The sequence below is a fragment of the Artemia sp. Qi Xiang Cuo genome, chromosome 1 (genome assembly GCF_049724085.1).
Source record: "Artemia sp. Qi Xiang Cuo chromosome 1, ASM4972408v1, whole genome shotgun sequence".
Taxonomy (NCBI): Eukaryota; Metazoa; Arthropoda; class Branchiopoda; order Anostraca; family Artemiidae; genus Artemia; species Artemia sp. Qi Xiang Cuo.
The window spans coordinates 16,693,930-16,713,370 of NC_142794.1; the positions used below are offsets into that span (position 1 = coordinate 16,693,930).

At 34.0% G+C, this 19,441-nt stretch overlaps 2 protein-coding genes across 2 annotated transcripts in view; one reads left to right on the forward strand and one right to left on the reverse strand.

Moving 5' to 3' along the window:
- Window positions 1-245: 245 nt before the first annotated feature.
- LOC148956058 (basic helix-loop-helix ARNT-like protein 1) overlaps window positions 246-19,441 on the forward strand; it is a 221,772-nt gene continuing 202,576 nt past the window's right edge. Inside the window, exon 1 of the mRNA XM_089089085.1 lies at window positions 246-389. The gene's annotated coding sequence lies outside the window, so the exon portion shown is untranslated. The remainder of the gene's footprint in view (window positions 390-19,441) is intronic.
- Window positions 4,834-5,535, reverse strand: LOC148956059 (general transcription factor II-I repeat domain-containing protein 2-like). The gene has a single exon (XM_089089076.1). The coding sequence runs from the start codon at window positions 5,533-5,535 to the stop codon at window positions 4,834-4,836; it is 702 nt and encodes a 233-aa protein (XP_088945202.1).

The following is a 19,441-nucleotide window of genomic DNA, read 5'->3' on the forward strand; positions in this document are numbered from 1 at the left end:
CCGTATTTGTTTCGAAAGATTGGTGCTAAGTTTTAAATAACCAGGCATGAAAAGATTAGACAATTGTTCTAAAACTAATACAAAAACACTTAAACGGACTCATGCGCGTGTCGGGGCGCATGGTCCCGTAAAAAAGGGCTTCAGTCAAAAGCATTTTGACTGAAGCACTGAAAATCGCTTTGTAGCAGGGAAACCTTAGCAATTTTAGCACTTTAGGAAATGGTAGTCGTGGCAACTCTGTTCACAGATTTTGCAAATAATTCCAAATTATCTACTCATTAAAATTGGAATAGGCTAGGCCTACCTGAAGAAAAGTGTCAACTGTTAATTGTCTAAGGATTTTACATCTGTCCCTCTGAGCCTAGTCTTGCTAAGGATAAAGGATTCTTGTAAGTAGCCTACTTTGGGTTATTTTGCAGTATCTGGGTAACCAGGGATATTAGTAGGCTAGCTCCTTAGAAGGGGAAGTAGGCTATTAACAAAGTAGTATCTCTAAATTCCTTCTCTGTGCTCTTTCTAAACACCGTATTCGTGTTCCTGACAATATTCCTTCTCCCTCCTGAAGGTCCCAGATAGGCCTATATCCATGAATAATATAGGCTAGTTTGCTGCTCTTGCTTTGTTTTCTGTATGAATGAGTTTTCTGAACAATCTAAACCATTAGGCCTATATCTGATTGCAAAAGAATTTCAGTTCTGTTGATTATCAAATATTATTTAAAGATAGATTAAATTTAAACTTTTGTTGCTTTGATGTTTTCTTTTAGTTTAGAGCTAAACAGGGGCAAATCTACAACATTTTCATTGGGGGGGGGCAAGAGGGGTCTACTTTCAGATATTCAAGGAGCATGGGCTATATAATAATTTTTTCTCCACATTGCTGGGGGGAACTCCCCTTTGCCCCTCCCAAACAATGCCCCTGGAGCTAGCCTATATCTTCAACCATCAGGGAGGAGGGGCAGTTAGTTTGCATTCTCATAAAAATAACTGATATTTTTATTATGGTGCTAGTTTTATTTTAATAACATGATTCTTTCTGCAAAGCAACAAATACCCCCTGTTACACATATGCTTATCTGCACTTTGTGAGTTTCCTGGGTAGCATGGGCACCCATAAGGGGGAGGGCACCTGCTCCCCCCCCTGGCTGAATGATGGTGTCATATAGGCTATTTGTATTAATTTAAAAAACTTTCCACAGAATCAGTTCTCAAAGAAAAGTAAAGAGCTCTATTAAGCCAAAAATGGGCAGAAATAAAGTCAAATAATCTTCCAATCATAAAACTGCTACAAATCACTACCATGAATGAAATTTAATTCAAAACAAACGGAAATTATAATAAATAGGCAAGTCAACTCAAAAAGAGCAAAAATTAACATTAATAGGGCTGACAACCCCCATGCCTTCTCAAGACCAGAACATAACTTAGGCTTTACTGAAAAAAATAATAATAAAAAATGACTATCGATTGTCAGTGTAATATGCCTTTACTGATACTTATCCCCGAAAGTAAAAAATGGGTAAAATAAGGAAGGAAAAAAAGTTTTTTACTTATTTAAGTAAAAAAAAGTGAAAAAATTTAAACACGTTTTGTTTTAAATAAAGCGCAAATTATGCTCTGGTCTCTTGAGAAGGCATGAGGGTTATCAGCCCCACTAATGTTAATTTTTGCTTGCTTTGAGTTTGACTCCACTATTTATTCGAATTTCTGTTCATTTTGAGTTTTATGTATTTATTGATACTGGTTTTGTGGTAGGTTTATGCTTGGATGATTACTTGACTTCATTTCTGTCCATTTTTGGCTTAATGGAGCTCTTTACTTTTCTTTGAAAAGCTCGTTTTGTGGAAAAGTTTTTAGGTGAATTTCTGTTCATTTTTATAAAAGATATAAAATGTTATTTTTTTTTCATGGAAATGACTTTGTCAATAAAAAACAAACAGAAATTCATATAAAAAAACCTTTTCCACAAAATAAGCTTTTCAAAGAAAAGTAAAGAGCTCCATTAAGCCAAAAGTGGGCAGAAATGAAGTCAAATAATCATCCAAGCATAAACCTACCACTAACCACTATTAATAAATACATGAAGCTCAAAATGAACAGAAATTAGAATAAATAGTGGAGTCAAACTCAAAGCAAGCAAAAATTAACATTAGTAGGGCTGATAACTCCCATGCCTTCTCAAGACCAGAACATAATTTGCGCTTTACTGAAAACAAAATATGTTTAAATGTTTCACTTGTTTTTACTTAAATAAGTAAAAAACTTTTTACTCACTTTTTTTACCCATTTTTTATTTTAAGGAAAAAATATCAGTATAAGTAAATTAAACTGATAATCCACGGTCATTTTTTTTATTGTTTTTTTTTTTTTTCAGTAAAGCCTAAGTTATGTTCTGGTCTTGAGAAGGCATGAGGTTGTCAGCTTTAATGTTCAACTTGCCTATTTAAATTCGTTGTTTGAATTAAATTTCATTCATGATAGTGATTTGTAGCAGTTTTATGATTGGAAGATTACTTGGCTTGGCTATTTATTATAATTTCTGTTTGTTTTGAGTTTCGTGTATTTATTGATAGTAGTTTGTGGTAGGTTTATGCTTGGATGATTACTTGACTTCATTTCTGTCCATTTTTGGCTTAACAGAGCTCTTTACTTTTCTTTGAAAAGCTTGTTTTGTGGAAAAGTTTTTTTTGGTGAATTTCTGTTTGTTTTTATTGATAAAGTCATTTTCATGAAAAAAATTATATCTTTTTATTTTTTTTCTATAAGAATCCATAGTTTGGCATTATTGTGGGGGTTTGACATTCCCAATATCCCTAAAGACATAGTTGCTGAACTGTTCTGCTATGTTGAACAAAATAGTTGTCTCAAAATTTTGACTAGAAGTGTTTGGGACATAAATCAGCTTGAGAGATGGGCTGATTGCCCTCCATCTCTTTTTACTCTCAGAAAGGACCCTAGAACCTATAATTTTGAATCAAATTAGCTTCCTTAAATGTTTCAATCATATTTCTAGCTATTATAGAGTGGTTCTGCCTATAATATTGCTTATATGCCTTTTTGAAAACCTGCATGTATATAGTTTTTTTTGCTTAATTGAAACACCACCTAAACACTTCCTAGAAGTTTCACCTTAATGCTCTAAGCATCATTAGTTACAGTAACTGTAGTTGTAGTACTAAAAATATACACATAGTGCCTTCTAGCTAGTTCAAAATCCCCACAGCTTACTCTTAAAGATCTAACTTAATAATATAAATTTTTCTTGAGATATTGCTTTGTCACCTTTTTGAAAGTTAACATGCTCATAGTTTGTTTTGATTTAGTTCAATGTCCACCTATATATTTCTTATATTTGATTACTTAAGACATTGTTATATTCTCTTTGGACTATTGGCTACAAAATGGCTATCTCACAATTTCGATCAAATGTGTTTGGGGAAAAGAGGATATAAGGGAGAGGGGAGGGGCTATTTTCTCTCCATCACGCTTGACTCTTAAAATGGAACTAGAAGTATACATTTCCAATCAAATGAGCCTCCTCTAAAGTTCACAAGACCACTTCTTTATAAAACCCTTACATACCCTGGGGCATAACTTAAAATCCTTATCCCCATACTTTGGGGGGTTGTGTCAACCCCAAAAGCCATGTTATGAGATCTTTGGACTATTTTTGAACAAATGGATATCTTAAAATTTCTATCAGATGCATTAGGGGAAAATATAATGTGGAGGGGGGGGGTATAGTTGCCCTCTGATAAATTTGACTGCTAAAAATAGCTCTTCAACTTCCAATTTCCAATCCAATGAGCCCCCTCTGAAATTTATATGACCACCGTTTCCATAAAAACCTTAAATGCCCATGGGGCATACTTTACAACCCTTGCCCTGAGGACTGTGAGGGGATTCATCCTCAAAGACATAATTTCTGGACTTTTAAACTATTTCAAAAAAAATAAATATCACAAAATTTTGACTGGAAGTGTTTGGGGAAATCATGGGGGTGGGGTGGTTACCCTCCAATCACCTTTGACTATTAAAGAAAGCACTAGCCCAGTGGTCGTCAAACTATTTTGCCAAAGAGCCATATATGTACATTACCAGGATTAAAAAAATTTTAGAGAGCCAGATCGGTTTATTAATGTAGTAAACCTTTATTATGATTTTAGACCTTTATTAAATTACGGGTACACTGAATGAAACTTGATTTCAAATTAATAAAGATTATATTTATTGATTAAAAAATGAATCAAAGTAACATATCCATAAAATTAATTATGACAATAACTGACAAACACTTAATGCGAATAATGTCCTTGCATCTCCTTGGACAGTTTGAGTATGTTAGGTTTGTATGTTGTTGTTTTTATTTTTTGGCACGATTCCAGGTTCTCATCAATAAGACGACTTCTCAATTTACTCTTGATAAAATTCATGCTTGAAAAAGATTGTTTGCATAAATATGTAGAACCGAAAAGGCAAAGAACACCAAACCCAAGTTTTTTCAGCTGATCATAAGAGTCAGGAATACTATTCCAGGTGTTGAACATGATCATGTCTTCCTTCTCCAGGTCTTTCAAAGCAGACCACTTGTGTTGTGAACTGAGTTCACATTTGTTCTTCTCCAGTATTTGCAAATCAACACAAAGATGTTCAAATTTAGAGCTCCATATTTCCTTGTTTTTTAAATCCAGCAATTGTATTTCGAAGTTACTAATGTCGATGCCAAAAGGAGAAAAATTTAAATCTGTTATCGTAGCTTTAAGGGGGTTTTTGGCAAATGCTAAGGTCGCTTTGCTGTTTTTAAATTCCTGAAACCTGCTGAGAAATGCTTCTCTCATTTTTTGAAAATGGTGGTTTTTAAGTAGTGTTTGTCAATAGAGGAATAATTTTTTTGGCAATGCTTCAACAGGCTTGGAAAGTGAAACAGAGTTTCCCTTTCAAAATCTTGAGCAAAAAGAGATAATTTATTTTTGTATGAAGTGACTTCTTCTAACATCGAAAAAATAGTATTTCCTTTCCCTTGAAGTTTATGATTAAGCTGATTTAGATGAGACGTGACATCTATCATGACATAAAAGTTTTGTATCCACTGAGCATCTGTTAGTTCTGGATAGTGAACGCCCTTCTCAAGGAGAAATGATTTGATTTCTGGTAATAGTGACGCGAAACGTTTTAAAACGTTTCCTCTTGATAACCAACGTACCTTGTTATAAAGCACAAGATCAGCGTACTCACTCTCCATTTCAACTAAAAATTCCTTGAACTGATGATGATTCAGAGCTTTAGCCAAAATGGAGTTAATTATAGTAATCACCAATTCCATAACTTTACGAATCTCTTCTGGAAATGTCTGCGCACAAAGCGCTTCTTGATGAATGATGCAATGGTAAGCAAGTATCTCGTGATTAATTTTTTCTTTCAAAATAGCAACAAACCCTTTTCTTACGCCAGTCATACTATTGGCCCCGTCTGTTGAAATCGACACAATTTTATCAAGATGAATATGATGTTTATCCATACACTCAATTACATGCATTTGCGATATCCTCTCAACGTATTCTATCTTTGAGTTGAAACAATCCTAGAAGTTGTTATTTGGGACCAGTATAAGATATAAATCTTACAAAAAGTAAAACTTGCGATGCATCATTTATGTCACAAGACTTGTCAAGACTACTATTGATAAGGCCGAAATCAATTTCAGATCTTTGATTAGCTGGATGGTTATATTCGAAGACATTTTAATTGTTCTATCTTTCATTGTTTTGGCAGACAATGGTGCCTCATTAATTTTTTTTAGAATATCTACTTTATTGTTAAAACCCCGAAATAGCTCTTCAGATGCATTTATAAAACAACTTTTTATGTATTCACCATCTGTCAAGTACGGTTTCCCTCTCTTAGCAATCTCTTGACTGATAACAAAACTTGCCATATTAACATTGCTGGAAGATTGCATCCAGTTCTTAAATACAGAAGCTGATGTCTCTTGGTTCTTCTGAAGTTCCTCAACTGCTTTCTTCCTTGCATCACCGAGAGGATATTTAGTGCTAAATGACGCGTGTTTAGCTGTAAAGTGTCTCTCCAAATTTGACTTCTTGTTATGCGTGAATTGTTCCTTACAAATAAGACATGTCGGAAGACCATTTAAGTTTACCATAAATGCGAAATTCTCGGTCTACTCAGCTCTAAATTCACGGTTTTCATCTTCTATTTTTCTTTGCTTCCTTTTGATAGCCATTTCAAGGCACCTAAAAAAACATTTCAAATTATAATCTTTTCAAAAGCCAGCTATACAAACTTAGCGTCATTTTTAAATTGATGAGAAAAATACCTGTTGGATGTGCAGCTAGATGGAAAAATACAACAACTTTAGTCTTCAAGAAGGTACCCTTGTAACACGCACAGACACGATAAGCTCCGACCACTACCTGCAACTGACTGCTGACTGGCACAGTGGGCAGTGGCTGGCATGTAGAAACGCGCTAGTCTCCCCCGCGCCGTGTTCCCTTCAATCGTCAACCGACCGATACCCTCGGCGCGACTTGCGCGTCTGCTGCCTGCATTTAAATATTTGTGCTGGAGCGGCATTTGAGGGGCCAAAGAGCAGCATGCGGCTCCGGAGCCGCACTTTGCCGACCACTGCACTAGCCCTTTCAATTACCAACTGACTGAGCCCTTTTCGAAGTTTTTACTACAACAAATGACCATCTTAAAATTTCTATCAGGTGCGTTTCTGGAAATTACGACGTGTGTGTGTGTGGGGGGGGGCTATTTGCCTTCTGATCACATTGACTCTTAAAAAGAGCACTATAACTTCTGATTACCAATCCAATGTGCCCTCTTTGAAGTTTATATGGCCACCTTTTCTATAAAAACCTTAAATGACCCCAGGCATAACTTACAATCCTTGACCTGAGGGCTATATCAGGGGGGGTATCCTCAAAGACATAATTTCTGGACCTTTCAACTACCCTGAACAAAATGTCTATCTCAAAAATTATGATTGAATGTGTTTAAGGAAATAATTGGTGTATGGGGAGGGGCTGCATGACTTCCCATCACTTTTGACTGTTAAAAAGTCAAGCAGAACTTCTGATTACCAATCAAATGAGCCCCCTGTGAGGTTTATACGACCACCCTTCCTTTGAAAAACCTTATATCAACACAGGGCATAACTTACAACCCTTGCCTTGAGGGTTGTGGGGGGTTGTCATTGTCATAATTTCCAGACCTTAAAACTAAACTGAACAAAATATCTATCTCAAAATTTTGATTGGGGAAGTGATTGACAGGGGAGATGGGGATCTAGTTCCTCGTCATGAGTTCTTTCGAAGTTCCTATGACATTTTTTTCTATAAGAAGTGTCCTGGTCTAAAAAGAATAAAATATTGTGCCCACATCGCTCTTTACTTAGGCAGTGCTGCCTATGATATTTTGTCTTGAGATTTCAATTATACAGCACTGGAAATGCCGATTAGACCAGGTAAGGCCTCTCTAAAATTCAGTCTTTGGGCGCCCATGCTGGGTAGTATCTTCTACCCATTTTGTTTTCTAAATTTTATTACACATTAGCCTAGCTTAGGAACCTGTATATAGCATTGGTCCTATGAGTAATTGCCATTTTTTACATGCTAGCATTGACCAACTTTCTTTAATAGGTTATTAAATGAAGCTCTAAGATACCAAAGCAAAAGAATAAGATTTGGCAAGTTGGTAGTTGCCAACATAATTTAGCTATGATGAAAGTGAATACATCACTTAGGGCCTTTTTTTATCCTCTTCATAATTCAATAATTGCTTCAGGGGAGATTGCATTTTGAGTACTTAATTCTAGTTTTGTATAGTTTTGTCTATTTTTTTCTTGTTCCATAGATTTTCCATTGATTCAAAAGTGGTGTGACTGAATGCCTTTTCTGTGTTATAAACAAAATGGAACAAACAGCTTTGAACAAAATGGTTACCTCAAAATTTCGATTGAATATCTTGGGTGGTTATAGGTGCTAGATAGCAAAACAGGGCACAGCAGGTGAACTAGTGCCCATTAAAAGGGCACCTGAACTTGAATTTTTAAATTAGAGCAGCTCCCTCTAAATTTCTATAACCATCCCTTACATACAAAGTGGTCAGCAAAAAAAAGAAGTAATAAATAATACATGGAAGGGACATGGCTATACTTTGGCAATGCTTGCAAATTGTCTCTGATTGACACAAGCACCATCACATAAAGTTACTTGATGAAGAAAAAGATACAAAGAAAGAATTAAGTTGTCATAAATAAAAATAACATATGGGAAGCATATGGCTCTTTAGTAAGGCAGTGCTAGAGTGTTGACTCTAAAGGTATTTGACAAATATACTACTACTACTACTAAAAACTCACCACAGCACCAAGCTGCTTGAGGCCAACACAGCTACGCACGCTCTTCCTCCACCCCAATCTATTCAAAGCCTCCCTTTTTACACCTGTCCACGAAGTTCCCAACAGATGATGAATACAGATATAACAGATAATGGGAAAGAAATCACATACAACATAGGGAGCTGTTGCCCTCCTATATTTTTTAAATTCTAGGGTTTCTTTTGTGGTTTACTGAAAACAATATATACATTTTTAACATTGTTTCTTTGTGATAACATAAAAATGATAAAAAAAGAAAACAAAAAACTAATCAAGTTTACAGATTTTTTTTTATTTTTTTCTGATGGAACAAATTCTTTTGTCTCTCATAAGTTAATTCTTCCCTGTTATCTTTTCTTTTGTCAACTCCACCATCCAACAACATTGTTTAACATGCTGTCTTAAATAGATGCATTATCTGATTTGAAGCTAAGTCTCAGCTTCTTCCTACATTTAGTGAATTAGGGAAGCTGTAGATTTCTTGGCATAATGGCATTCCAGCTCACGTGATGATCAATTATGATCCCCAGATGTTTCACCTGTTTTTTGAGTGCTATCAGATGACCATACATTTTGAAAGTGAGAAGAGCTTTCTGATTCCTTTTATTTGTGAATACTCTTGCTTATATCTTTTTGGGAGCAAATGCAGCCTATGCTATTGTGCCCAAATCTGAATTGTGTTTAGCATTTGGCATCCTAATTCAAACAATGGTTTCAGATATCTGCCTTCTAGGAGGGATAACAGATCATTGGAGTATGCCCAAGTGTACTCAGAATGCTGTTCTAATAGACTTGAAAGATTGTTCATAATCAGATTCTACATATACAGAATGCTCACTCCTCCTTGAGGGTAGTCATTCAAAATAGCTTTGGATTTTTTTTACCCCCTTTAGCTTGATGACTACTTGCCTTTTTTTGCTTATTGTTTTCTACTTTTGTATGATTTTATCTATTTTTACTTCTTTCATGGATATTCCTTTGGGGCCAAAAATGGTGTTGCCAAATGTGCCTTTTATATTATGAATAAAATGAAGCAAAATACTATGAACAAAAGGGCTAACTCAAAATTTTGATCAAATATCTTGGGTGCTTACAGGGACTGGGTTGCAAAAAAGGGCATGGGAGGCAGACTATTGTCCACAAATAGGGCACTAGAACTTTAAATTTTTAATCAAAAGAGCTCCTGTCTAAGTTTACACAGCCACCCCTGCTATACAAAGTGGTCAGGAAAAAAAGAAGTAATAAGTAATACATGGAAGGCACAAAGGCAATGCTTGGAGCATTGCCTCTGATTGACATAAGTATCATCACATAAAGTTACCTGATAAAGAAAAAAGATAAAAGGAAAGCATTTTGTGCACCATTCTTCTTCTCCTTCTTTATGCATAATACTTTTATGCATAGTTGTGGTATTGGGGCCTGTCACCCCCTCATACTCCCTAAATTTTACAGTTGCAGCTACTGAAAATGATGTAGATTTTGAATTGTGTTTCTTGATCTTAACATGAAACAAAGACAATAACTAAAAAAAAAAATCTAAATCAGTTTAGTTATTCTATTCTTAAAGAAAAAATTTTCAAGCAGTATGTTTAGTTTTCAGCAAAGCTCAAGTGACACTCTAGCCTAGTATCTTAAAAAAATTTTCTACCATGGCTTAGTTCTAGGTTTTTGATTTTTTTTTTTTCAATCCTTCTTCTGAAAAGAACCATTCATTTACAAAACTTATGCTTTTAACTGTTAATACAATTTAATTAACCTTATTGTTTTAGTTTGTTAACTTTTAATTAAAATCTAGTAATTTGTTTGCTTATTTCTTATCCAAAAAATTCAAAATAACTATGTAAAAAGTAATAATTATGCTAATCTAAAACTTCAGTAAATAAAGTAAATTTCGTTCCCATATTTTTTGTTCTTAGTGTGAAGATTGATGTTACAGTATGTAACAATTTAAAATTTCTGGGAAATGAGGTTAATTTCATTCTCAAATTAGGTTCAACATCCAGTTTGTTTTGATACTTATTTGTTTAGCATGCCAAGGTTGAGAAGGCTGCTTCAGACACACTGGTGACAAAAGGTGTTAGAGATTATGTTTTTCTTTTGCTTTGATACTCTTTTTGACAGTGCAACCAAAAAATCATTTTCAAATTAGCATCATATGAAATTTCAAATCAGTTATCAAATACCTGTTTACTAAGATAAAATATTTCTCCTCTCTCTTTTGACAGAGAATGAATTTTAAAGAAAGAAATGATATGAAACTGAAATGAACTGAAACTGAACACAAACAGGAATAAAATCAAATAATTATACAAGCTTAAAACAACATAAATTACTACCAATAATTGAATGAAATCGAAAACAAACATAAATTACAATCAGTAATCAATTCAAACTTAAAACTAACAGACATTACTGCAAACAGGGGTAGGGGTAACACCCACTAAGGCTTCTAAAGATCAGAAAGTCGTCATTGGCTCTTCAAAATGTGAGGGAGGCTACTGCTCCTTCCTTCACCTTTCGTTTTTACATTCAAGTTGAATGTATAAAGTTCACCCTCCAAGTATTTACTAGTAGGGGAGGGAGTTCTGAAACATAAAAATTATTTGTAGTGTCATCATGGTTTTCAAGGGAGATATTTGACACCTCTGCTGGGAATTTTTGAGGTGTAAGCACACTCCTACCTACACAATTACCCATCAACCCTCCTTTATAATGGCTAATGTGCAATTATACATCACAATACATAATTCTACCAAGCCTGAAATGAACCAATTTAGTTTAATGAAACTTTAAAATAAGTATCCATGAACCATCTATTTTATATGAATGTCGTAGGCTACATGTTTAGGGATAAATGCACCACCATGAAGCATTACTGCCTCTGAGACTGGAAAGCTGAATTGAAAGTTTCTGATAATTTCAATTTTATTGACTATCAGAGCTATCACTCTGATAGCTCTGATATGATCAGAGATCAGAGAGCTATGATATGAGATCATATCAGAGAGCTCTCTGATGTGATCAGAGAGCTATGACTCTTTGGCATCCTTTGGACCAAAATTATTGTCCTACACCATAAAATGGCCGGTAATGCCAGTTTGCAGTGGCACAAAGCTTTTGATACTTAGACAGTAGAACTTTTAGTCTTTGTTCAAATAAGGCTTTTTCCGATTTTTCTAGAACCATTGGTTCAATACAATCGCCTGTTTAAAAAAATCAAAACAAATAAACACATGATCTTTCTTCTCAAATCTCGGTTTTACCAAATTTCACATTTTTGTAGATAGGTGGTTGAAAACTCTGCAGTCAGGGCAGAACAAAAGGCAATTGGGCCCAATCGGGCCCCACGTTTGAAAGGACCCCATGAAAATGAACAATTGATTTTCGAAATTGTGAAATCTTCTTAATAATTCTAGTAAGCATTGCTTCTGAAGAGAGATCATTTTGCAGGCTAAAACCAATAAAAAAAACTATGTGGTTCCAACAATAAATCAGGATAGATTAAATAGTTTAGCAACTATGTTGACTGAAAGTGAAGACATAAAGAAAATAGATTTTAAACCTTTTCAGAAGCATTTGCAGAACAAAAATTTAGAAATATGTAAATTCATGTGTCCATATTCAGTGATGTAAATTTCAAAAGGCATTTTCAGGAGTTTGATAATATGTAGACTAGGGGACACAAACGTAAATTAACTTTAACACAAGATGAATACAAAAGAGGACAAAAGAAACAGAAGAGGACAAAAGAAAGCTCAAAATTAAAAATTTGGACTATCAAATGAGACAAGATCAAGAGAACAACCTGAGAAATGTAAGTGTATGACGGGTGAGAATGAACAACCTAGGCCATCAAAAGTGACAAGACCAATCCAAGCAGCTAAGGCAAAAGGCATTGAAAAAAAGTCTGAAGCAATGATAAACGAAAATAAAGATCACAGAGATCTGTAGTTAAATTATTAACGAAATCGACAATTAGAACAAGTCAAAAACTAAATTGAAGAATATAGAAATATACAGTTAGAAGATAAGTGGTAGCGAAAATCACAACGACTCAAAAACGAGAGCGAAGAACAAAAAAATATGCGGTTACAAGACATGCAACAATGAGGATCCAAACGAATCAAAATGAAAAATGAAGAACAGAGGAATGGGTGGTCACAACGTTAGAAACTATACGACCGTGAGTACAATTAAGTATGCAGTTAGAAGATAATCAGCAGCGTAGGGTTAGCATACACGCTAAAGAAGTATCAAGAGTGTCAAAATTGACACAAGTGGAGACGAAAAAAAGGTACTTATTTACATAATGGTACACATTCAAGAAAAAACTGGTTTTATTTGTCTGTATTAAGAGACTTGTAGATTACGCTTCGTTTTCCACACTTGATTTCTGACATACTACAGTTTAGTTATGTAATTAGGGCTATATATTTGTAAATTAGGGGGGTGAGGGTAAAGTATTTGGACAGCCTGAAGTTAGTAAACAATTCTTACTTTGTACTATGTAGATTAATTGTAGCTAACTCATATTACATGCAGACCCGCTCTACTGTAACCCCCCCTCCCTAATGTGCAAATATATTGCCGAAATTTTTTTCTAAAGTATTATATTTTCACTATATTTTGGTATATTTAATTAGGATTGACCTAACTTCACTTCTTGAGTGTGTACCATTACGTACACAAGTACTGAAAAAAAATATTATGTTAGAAGAACAGGCAAATTGTGATGGTGCAAATTGTGGCATAAAACCCAGTAAAAACCTACAAAGACGCCGCAAACTACGCAAGTGTGATTTACAAGTCACTGGGACCCTTCAACTCTGTATGTATTCACTGTAGAGTCCTCCATTATCCCACAGGAATAGTAGCCAACAAAGATGATTTGCTCGGGGGCTTTGGTCGAAACCTCTTTGGTCGAATTGCATTCCTGCATCAACAATTTCCAAATGAATTTGTGTGGCCTGTTATAGGATATCCCTGTCTCTCTAAAGAGTTTCACAATAAATATGAAACTGGAACTCATGTTTTACTTTAGCTTCATTCAACATACGCAATGATCGAACCAAAAATAGTCGTAATGCTTTCAGCTTCAAAAAAACAGGACAAATTCAACTTAGCAGCATACCCATCACAGATCACGGAAGGTTTTTTAACCACATTCATATGGCCAAATGTACTTTTTAGACCCCAATGGTGATGTTAAAGAATACCTATCTCATCTTTTAAATTATGAGATCAGTCATAATCCAACAGATCTATAGAACAAAATATTGTGAGACACAAACAGCTATGCTAAAGGTTACATGAAAATGATATATATATATATATATATATATATATATATATATATATATATATATATATATATATATATATATATATATATATATATATATATATATATATATATATATATATATATATATATATATATATATATATATATATATATATATATATATATATATATATATATATATATATATATATATATATATATATATATATATATATATATATATATATATATATATATATATACGCTGGATTGGAATTTTGCTTAAAATTTTTTATATAGGGCCTAGAGGGGTCCTGCAAAAAAAAATTCCAATCGGGCCCCGCAGCTGGTCGATCTGGCCCTGTCTGCAGTAGGGTTCTTTTATATGCTGAAATTTATGTTATAATTTGCATTTAGATCAATTGTCCTTTTTTGGGGGGAGGGGGGCTGGCTTATTTCCCATAAATTTTCCTCAACCCCAAAAATTCCACCACATGTAAAATTGAGCAGCCACAGAGAAAGTACAAAATGTGTACCTTGAAATGTTGATCAGATGTACTAAGAGGTAACAAAAAGACCAGATATAATTTCTAGGACAGCGACTGCCTGGTCTCCAATCGCTTTCAACTTAAAAAAAAGGACTAGAACTCTCAATTTCTGATCAAATGAGCTTCCTCCGAAGTCTCCGCGACCACGAGGGGGGACGAGGAGGGGCAGCCCCCCTCTTCGATTTTTTTTAGTGCGCTTTTAAGTAACCAAGTAGATTGGAGGGCAACTAGCCCCCTTCCAACGCCCCTATATCCCCAAAGACATCCGATTGAAATTTTGAGATAGTCATTTGATTACACTTAATTGAAAGTCAAAAATATACCTCTAGGGATGACTTGGCCCCTCAAAACCCCTAAGTAAACGTCTCTAAGCTATGCAATTTTTCTATTGTTTCCATATAGTTTTTGTTACTGGGAAACGTATGAACATGTTTCGAGGGGAGTTTTCTGCGAGGGGGGAGTTTACAGGAAGGACATTTTCTGGGGGGAATTTCCCTGAATTCATATACGGAATTCTTTTTATTTGTCTTTCTTTCTCTTTGGATGCTACATACGAAGAGAATGTTCCAGTGGAATTGTCTGGGTAAATTTTCAGTGGAGAGGGAATTGTCTGGTGGGGTTTGTGCCATGGAAAACTGTAAGTATGTCCACAAGGGTGCTGCAGGGTGATACCTCCCTTATTATTGCACTAAAATGTTTCTGATGTGTGTTTTTTTTTTATTCTTCATTTAACTACAGTGATTTGCTTCATAATACGATGGTGTATAGCTGCGGATCAGTTATTATGAAGGAGGGACGGTAGGTCATTGCATAGTGGGGGGGGGGGGGGTAAGATGTCTGATGGAGTGCATTTTAAAGGATTAGTTTTCTAAGCTCCACTAAGCCTTCAGATGAAAATTGAACGAGTTTCTGGGAATTGCTGTCTAATCCTCCTTTACTTCTTGGTATATTTTGGGTTTAGAACCCTAATGTAGAGGTGCTCCCATCTTTATGAATGTAGAATTTACACTTTTTTTTCTTTTTCGAGAAGCAAGGTTATGTTATTTGAATCTAAGTCTCAGCTTTTCCCCACTTTTATCTGGAAGTGGATTTGGGAAGCTAATCCATTAGGGAAGCTTGGCATAATTATAAGCTCATTATTGTTTTTGTTTTTCATTAAGTCTAATATCTGTTTCTTTTAATTTCAATATCTAACTTTTAATATCTTGTTTTTTAAGCTCTTATTGGGGTACAAGGGGGACGACTTCCCAGTTCATATGTCTAATAATTTCTGTTCGTTTTGAGTTTGATTATAATGCCAGTTTTATTTTGGTACATTATTATTATTATTGTCCGTTTAATTTTTTATTAAGTCTAATATCTGTTTCCTTTAAATTTTAGTTCGATGTTCATTATAATATTTTTTGTTAGTTTGTTTATTTCCAGGGGCGATTATAATGAATCAATAGTCATAGAAATTCAGGAGACGGCTCATTTCGTTGGAAATGAAAAGTTTCTAGTTGCTTTTTTAAGTTTCCAAAAAATTGCACCACTGCAAAATGACCTTCTCTGCCATTTTATAGTAACCTAAAGATTGCAAAGGTGCTCTAGATTGAAAATTCAGAGATGTTTTGAAATTAAAACTAATGAAAAACCATATAGCTTACTCAGCTTCCCAGATTCAGAAGCAGTGCCACCCTCGTGGAGGTACGTTAGTAGGGTGCCTCGTCTGGATTCTCGGCCTTTATGTTCCTTCCTGTGCTATTCTCGGCCTTTACGTTCCTTCCTGTGTTATTTGCCCACTTTACGTTCCATGGCACCTTTCCAAGGCAGATTACCAGAAGAAAACCCACGCGTGTGACATCAGAGCTAGACATGGAGATTTTAAAAGTTGGCATGGTAACAACCATACGCGTGGACATTTTATCGTTGCGATCATAGCTAAAAAAAAAGGGTTTAGCATTTGCAAATTTGATCCTATTAAGGTGGAAAAAAAGGGTTTAGCATTTGCGAAAATTTCAATGTGTTCTGTATAATACTCAAGTGATGTTTGAACAAGGTTGTCAGTTAAAAATAGAGTGTAACGAGGGCTTGTTAACTCAGGCAATTGGTTATAGATTTGGAACAACATACATCTATAAAAATGGTTAATGATGATAGAATGACATTTTGAGTTGACCTAGCTCTACCTCTCCGATGTGTTTCTGTATAATACACAAGTGGTTTCAAAGGGTAACAACCATACGCGTGGACATTTTATCGTTACGATCATAGCTCTAAAAAAAAAAGGGTTTAGCATTTACAAATTTGATCCTATTAAGGTGGAAAAAAAGGGTTTAGCCTTTGCGAATATTTCAATGTGTTCTGTATAATACACAAGTGATGTTTGAACAGGGTTGTCAGTTTAAAATAGAGTGTAACAAGGGCTTGTTAATTCAGGCAACTGGTTAAAAATTTGGAGCAATATAAATCTGTGAAAATGGTTAATGATGATAGAATGACATTGTGAGTTGACCTAGCTCTACCTCTCCGATGTATTTCTGTATAATACACAAGTGGTTTCAAACTTGTTTGTCTTCTTTTTAAGGAGGAAAATTTCTACAATTACTCTCCTCCTCCAAAGAGAGCTAAGGCTAATGGCATTTCTCCAATGCAACAAGTGGAGATAACTAGCACTGCTCTGTAGAAATAGTTATTTCCTTCAAAAAATATCCTTTTTTCCCATTACCAAAAATCTTGTCCGATGCAACTAAAAGGCATCTGTCTTTGTAATTAGAGAAATGCTCCCTTTTGGAAAAAACGGGCATCGCAAGCTTGTGTTATCTTAGATATTAATGCGTAACTCGAGACATGTTGGCAAAGTTTTTAATAGAGGCTGTTTCCAAAGATTTAGGATTCATTAACTTTAGTGTTGCCTGTCAAAAGCTATGAGCTTGAGAAAATTGCCTGATTATCGAAAAATGGAGAAACACCCTCCAAAAGTCGCCATGAATGGAATTGTCTTGAGGGGGGAATTTTTCCATGGAAGAGGGAAGGCTATTTTTACATGAAAAAAACTTCAACCGTGCCCCGCTCCCCGCGATCAGAAATTAAATTATAAAAAATTTTCTTCAACTGAAAGTAAGGAGCAGCATCATCAAAATCTATGAGCTTGAGAAAACTGCCTCCTGGCCCACCCCCCGCGATCAGAAATTAAATTATAAAAAATTTTCTTCAACTGAAAGTAAGGAGCAGCATCATCAAAATCTATGAGCTTGAGAAAATTGCCTGATTATCGAAAAATAGAGAAACACCCTCCAAAAGTTGAAATGAATGGAATTGTCTTGAGGGGAGAATTTTCCATGGAAGAGGGGAAGGGTATTTTTACATGAAAACAACTTCAAGCGTGCCCAGCTCCCCGCGATCAGAAATTAAATTATAAAAAAGTTTCTTCAACTGAAAGTAAGGAGCAGCATCATCAAAAGCTATGAACTTGAGAAAATTAGCAGTTACGAGCAGGGATAGCATGTTAATTCATACCTTATTTATTATAAATTTGGAAGAAATCCAGAACAAACCATAGAAATCCTTGCAAATCAAGTAGTAAGGTGTATGTGAGTACGAACCATCAAGGATCATAAGCACCAATGACCCTAACCAGCAGACACATCAACCCCCCAAAGGTCCCCTATCCCTAAACTCGAAGGGTGCCCCTCCCTCGAACTTTTTGTCCCCCTCCCCCCATTTTTTTAAAAGTTTTTTTATAACTTTTTTTTGTTATTTTTTTTAACATGATATATTTTTTCAACTTTTTTTTACATCTCTAAATAATATCAGAAAAATAGAATGACACTTGATTTAAATTTTAAAATATATTCTTGTGCATACCCATACTCCTATTGATGAGGACTGATGGTTCTCATTCAATATTTTTTGTATGAAAGCAAACTATTTTTTTTTAACTAAATTTTTTTTGGACTTCGAAACTATTCAACTTTTTTTTACATCTCTAAATCATATCAGAAAAATAGAATGGTACTTTTGATTTAAATTAAAAAAAATTTTTTTGTGCATACCCATACTCCTATTGATGAGAACTGATGGTTCTAATTCAATCTTTTTTTCATGAAAGCAAACTATTTTTTTTACTTCGAAATTATTCAACTTTCTTTTTTACATCTCTAAATCATATCAGAAAAATAGAATGACACTTTTGATTTAAATTTTAAAATATATTCTTGTGCATACCCATACTCCTATTGATGAGAACTGATGGTTCTAATTTAATATTTTTTTCATGAAAGCAAACTAATTTTTTTTACTTCGAAATTATTCAACTTTCTTTTTTTACATCTCTAAATCATATCAGAAAAATATAATGACACTTGATTTAAATTTTAAAATATATTCTTTTGCATACCCATACTCCTATTGATTAGGACTGATGGTTCTAATTCAATATTTTTTTCATGAAAACAAACTATTTAAAAAAAAAAAATTTTTTTTGACTTCGAAATTCTTCAACTTTTTTTTACATCTCTAAATCATATCAGAAAAATAGAATGACACTTTTGATTTGAATTTGAAAATATATTCTTGTGCATACCCATGCTCCTATTGATGAGGACTGATGTCTCTAATTCAATATTTTTTTTATGAAAGCAAACTTTTTTTCAATTAAATTTTTTTGGACCTAAAAATTATTCAACTTTTTTACATATATAAATATTATCATCAAAATTGAATTTCAATATTTATTTAAATTTTAAAATATATTCTTGTTCATACCCAGATTCCTAATGATGAATACTGATTGTTCTAATTCAATATTTTTTTTCATGAAAGAAAACTATTTAAAATTTTTTTTTTTTGACTTCGAAATTATTCAACTGTTTTTACATCTCCAAATCATATCAGAAAAATAGAATGACCCTTTTGATTTAAATTTTAAAATATATTCTTGTGCATACCCATACTCCTATTAATGAGGACTGATGGTTCTAATTCAATATTTTTTTCATGAAAGCAAACTATTTTTTTAACTAAATTTTTAACTAATGTATGCACAAGAATATATTTTAAAATTTAAATCAAAAGTGTCATTCTATTTTTCTGATATGATTTAGAGATGTAAAAAAAGAAAGTTGAATAATTTCGAAGTAAAAAAAAATAGTTTGCTTTCATGAAAAAAATATTGAATTAGAAACATCAGTTCTCATCAATAGAAGTATGGGTATGCAGAAAAATATTT

Excerpts from the sequence above, each read along its gene's own strand:
- LOC148956059 (XM_089089076.1), bottom strand. The coding sequence starts at position 5,535 with ATGCATGTAATTGAGTGTATGGATAAACATCATATTCATCTTGATAAA.